Consider the following 3,966-nt stretch of genomic DNA (forward strand, 5'->3'; position numbering starts at 1 on the left):
CACGTGTTTAAAGGGGAGGTGAAAATTTTTTGGTGAAAATTTTTTGGTTACTAAACGGCCCCTCAGCCTTACCCGTACCCACTGCGTAAAGGCCAGCATCCTCTTCGGCAGGTCTAAGTCGTTACTGCCGGGCGGCTGGTACTAAATTAGTAATTTTACTAGAGTTGGAAGCCTTTTGCCAAGTCAACTGGTAGCGGGTCTGCGGGTGCGACAAAAAGAACGGGATCATTTTGTTTCCGTGCCGACCCCACCGATGGTTGAAAACTTCGCTGACATGTGATGTGACCAGTCACCCAAATTTCCCCTGCGAGGACTCGTGTTCCTGACAGGTCAGGCCGTTGTCCTTTGGCTGGCTCAGCCACTTTGACTTCCAATGGAGCGGCCGGAGAAGAGCCGAGGCTCTTGTCTTGTCCCCCCACCGATTCCATCACCAAACGGTGGCAGGTGGACGGGCATGATCAGTGAGGTCCCCGCTCCGTAGCGTCCTCGCGCCGGCCGGCGGCCATGGAGGGTCACCACCACGGAGGCGCCGTGGAAGGAGGAGGTGAGGTCGAGAAGAGCTCGGCGCTGGGCGAGGTCAAGAGGCAGCTGCGCCTCGCCGCGCCGCTCGCCGCCGGGCTCCTCCTGCAGAAGGTCATCCAGACCATCTCGATCATGTTCGTCGGCCGCCTCGGCGAGCTCCCGCTCGCCAGCGCCTCCCTGGCCACCTCCTTCGCCAACGTCACGGGCTTCAGCTTGCTGGTGAAGCATCCCTTCCTTCTTGTGCTAACTAGACCGATTCGAATTCTCTTTCTCAACCGTTTCTGACCGGAGGCGACGCCGCGCGCCCGGCCCGACCAGTCAGGCATGGCGAGCAGCCTGGACACGCTGTGCGGCCAGGCCTTCGGCGCGGGCCAGCGCCACCTGCTCGGCGTCTACAAGCAGCGCGCCATGCTGGTGCTGGCCGTGGCGAGCGCCCCCGTGGCGGCGGTGTGGGCCTACACCGGCGAGATCCTCGTGTGGTTCCGGCAGGACCGGGAGATCGCCGCGGGGGCCGGCAGCTACATCCGGTGCATGCTCCCGGCGCTGTTCCTGTTCGGGCAGCTGCAGTGCCACGTCCGCTTCCTGCAGCCGCAGAACGTCGTCGTGCCGGTGATGGCGAGCTCCGCCGCCACCGCCGGGGCGCACGTCGCCGTCTGCTGGCTGCTGGTGCGCCACCTGGGCATGGGCGCCAACGGCGCCGCGCTGGCAAATGCCGTCTCCAACCTCGTCAACCTGACGGCCCTGGTCATCTACGTCAGGGTCTCGCCGGCCTGCAAGGACACCTGGACGGGGTTCTCCCGCGAGGCGTTCCGCGGCATCCCCGCCTTGCTCAAGCTCGCCGTCCCGTCAGCTGCCATGGTCTGGTGAGGAACACGCACTGCACACTCACTTCCATCCCATTCCATTGTATTGTTTGAGCCTTGAGATGATCGACGACGGTGACCGTGTGCAGTATGGAGTGGTGGTCCTTCGAGATCCTTGTGCTTCTTTCAGGTCTTCTCCCCAACCCAAAGCTCGAGACTGCCGTGATGTCCATCTGGTAAAAGACTAAGCTTGAGGAGCTCCGATCCTTCGTTGAAGTTGAACATGTCAGCTTGCTCTCTGATCGATCTAATGAGGCTCTTGCTACACTTTGGTTCTTGCAGCTTCAACACCTATGTGTTTGCATTCATGCTCCCGATGGGACTTGGTTCTGCAGCAAGGTCAGTGGTCCGAGCTTGACGATGATCAATCATATTCTTAGAGATGGTGATTATTATTGGCATCGTGTGCGCAGCATTCGTGTTTCGAACGAGCTTGGTGCAGGACGGCCGCAGGCGGCGCGCCTCGCGACGCGTGTGGTCATTCTCCTGGCGATCTCCCTGGGCGTTTGTGAAGGTCTCGTCATGGTCCTGGCCCGCAATCTTCTGGGATATGCCTACAGCAATGAGGACGAAGTGGCCTCGTACACCGCTAAGCTGACGCCGATCCTCGCGGTGTGCACCTTATTTGACAGTCTGCAGTGTGTTCTTTCAGGTATGTGACACGCACCTAATTTGACAATAGCAGCATCTAGCTATGTGTTTCAGAGCGTCGATTGTGGCATGGTTCGGTCTCTATGATCTTATCTTATCTAGCTCAGTCCAGACACTTCGACATTGAGCATTTCAGCTCATGCCCAAGCGAATGTGGAGACTAATGCGATGCGAGTAGAAGATTTCCACAAATTTAGACTTTCAGCATTCGAGCTCATGCCCTTGCCATTTTCTCAAAATCTTACTGTGCAGAAACAGGAAAACAGATGATTTCTTAAATAAAAAGAGAAATAGAAAAATTCAGATATTTGGACATTGAGCATTTCAGTAGTGGATGCCCACATGAACGTGGAAACTAAGTGCGATGGGAGAAGAAGATTTCCACACATTTGGACATTCGGCATTTGAGCTCATGCCTTTTGCCAGTTCCTCAAAATGATGGCAGTTCCAGACTTCCAGTAGTAAATGGACAGTTTTTATTTTTGCTAAAATTAACATGTAGGTAGTTTTTAGTTTTTGGTGTCATGGAACCAGGTGATGGTTTACGTAGGTAGGCTATGTACTTGATGTGCAGGTGTTGTTAGAGGCTGTGGCCGGCAAAAGATTGGTGCCTTTATCAACCTTTCTGCATTCTACATTGTTGGCATCCCTGCAGCATCCATATTCGCCTTTGTCTGTCATCTCAGAGGAATGGTATTGTTTCTCACGATCTCATCAATCTCCTTTTGGAATAAGTTAATTTCCATTTATTTTTCAGTTTCACAGTGAAAATACATTCTTAAAAGGAATGGTTTGAACTGAGCAGGGACTCTGGCTTGGTATCTTGTGTGGAGTAGCAGTGCAGATGCTCTTGCTTCTCTGCATCACCTTGTGCACCAACTGGAACAAAGAAGTAAGATTATTAAGCCTGAGCTTGAGTGCATCTTGATTTAGACTTTTTGTTTCATCTTATTCTCAATGTCGCTTGTTGGGTTTCTAGGCGCTGAAGGCCAATGACAGAGTTTTCAGTTCGTCTCTTCCTGTCGGCAACACGTTAACATCAGGTGGTAGCGAGCATCCAAATGGATGCAGTTTTGTTGGTAAGGATGCGCAAGGGACCATTCAGGGGACAAAGGGTTCTACCACTCCGAGCACAGGTTGATGGCATCATGTACTTGCTGCTTTGCCTTCGGTTAGAAGCTTTCTTCATCCTTGTGTCTAAGAAAAAAAATGCACTTAGGAATCTGTAGCAGAGGACTGAAGATGTATTCAATTGGTTTTAGAAGTCTGCACTCTCGGTAAGCAAAAATTCAGGTTTAAAAATGCGTTGCAAATGCTGACGAGCGTTAGTAAGACAGAGATACATAACGCCTACGCTCTGAGGAGAACTCGTCTTCAGCCCCAAATTCAAACATGTCGCCATGCCATTAGGCGCATTGGAATGTGTACGTAGGAAATTTACAAAACAGTTACACTGTTTTAGTTTGTTTCGTGAATGATTGGGAGATTAAGCGCTGTAACATCTAGAAAATCAAAGTTAACAGTCAGATTCAAAACTATTTTTTCTCTAAAAAAATTCAAAACTATTTTCAAAACCCATCTTGTGCTCTACCTCCTCTTCTGGTCGAAATCTCCGGCGTCTCCTGTTTTCATTTGCCGGCCCAAGTCCCAGCCCACCTTGTTTGTTTTGTGTAGCGCAAGCTATTGTCGCAAATTTTGACCAATAATTAGAGATACTAAATAAAATCAGTTTATAAAACTAACTCCACAACTCCTGCGTTACTTCGCGAGATAAATCTAATGAGGTATTTGACCGCACGATTAAGGATAGTTACTGTAGCATCACTATAGCCAATCATCGATTAATTACCGTCATTAGATACGTCACGCAAAATTATACTCATCCGTGAAAAATTTTTGCAAATAAACTTCATTTAGTACTCCATGCATG

The 3,966-nt window shown here is 50.8% G+C and overlaps 1 protein-coding gene across 4 annotated transcripts; it reads left to right on the plus strand.

The window, feature by feature from the left end:
• The first annotated feature begins 279 nt into the window (after positions 1-279).
• On the plus strand, positions 280-3,372 carry LOC120655463 (protein DETOXIFICATION 16-like). 4 transcript variants are annotated; one of them, XR_005667535.1, is made up of 8 exons: positions 280-741; positions 841-1,385; positions 1,475-1,561; positions 1,668-1,724; positions 1,799-2,037; positions 2,289-2,729; positions 2,842-2,928; positions 3,016-3,372. XR_005667535.1 is itself a non-coding variant. In XM_039933297.1 (8 exons), exons 1-8 carry the CDS (start codon positions 505-507, stop codon positions 3,175-3,177), a joined length of 1,533 nt encoding a protein of 510 aa, XP_039789231.1. In that variant the 5' UTR covers positions 280-504; the 3' UTR covers positions 3,178-3,372. The 4 variants fall into 4 exon arrangements, 2 of the variants coding, with proteins under 2 accessions (XP_039789231.1, XP_039789232.1); XM_039933297.1 differs by having other exon boundaries at positions 2,611-2,729; XM_039933298.1 differs by having other exon boundaries at positions 845-1,385; positions 2,611-2,729.
• Positions 3,373-3,966: the final 594 nt, after the last annotated feature.

This window comes from Panicum virgatum, chromosome 1N (assembly GCF_016808335.1).
Source record: "Panicum virgatum strain AP13 chromosome 1N, P.virgatum_v5, whole genome shotgun sequence".
NCBI lineage: Eukaryota > Viridiplantae > Streptophyta > Magnoliopsida > Poales > Poaceae > Panicum > Panicum virgatum.

Coding starts and splice junctions, on each gene's coding strand:
- LOC120655463 (XM_039933297.1), top strand. CDS start 505: ATGGAGGGTCACCACCACGGAGGCGCCGTGGAAGGAGGAGGTGAGGTC. Junction 742..840: donor TCACGGGCTTCAGCTTGCTG/GTGAAGCATCCC, acceptor CGGCCCGACCAG/TCAGGCATGGCGAGCAGCCT. Junction 2,038..2,610: donor TCTGCAGTGTGTTCTTTCAG/GTATGTGACACG, acceptor CTTGATGTGCAG/GTGTTGTTAGAGGCTGTGGC.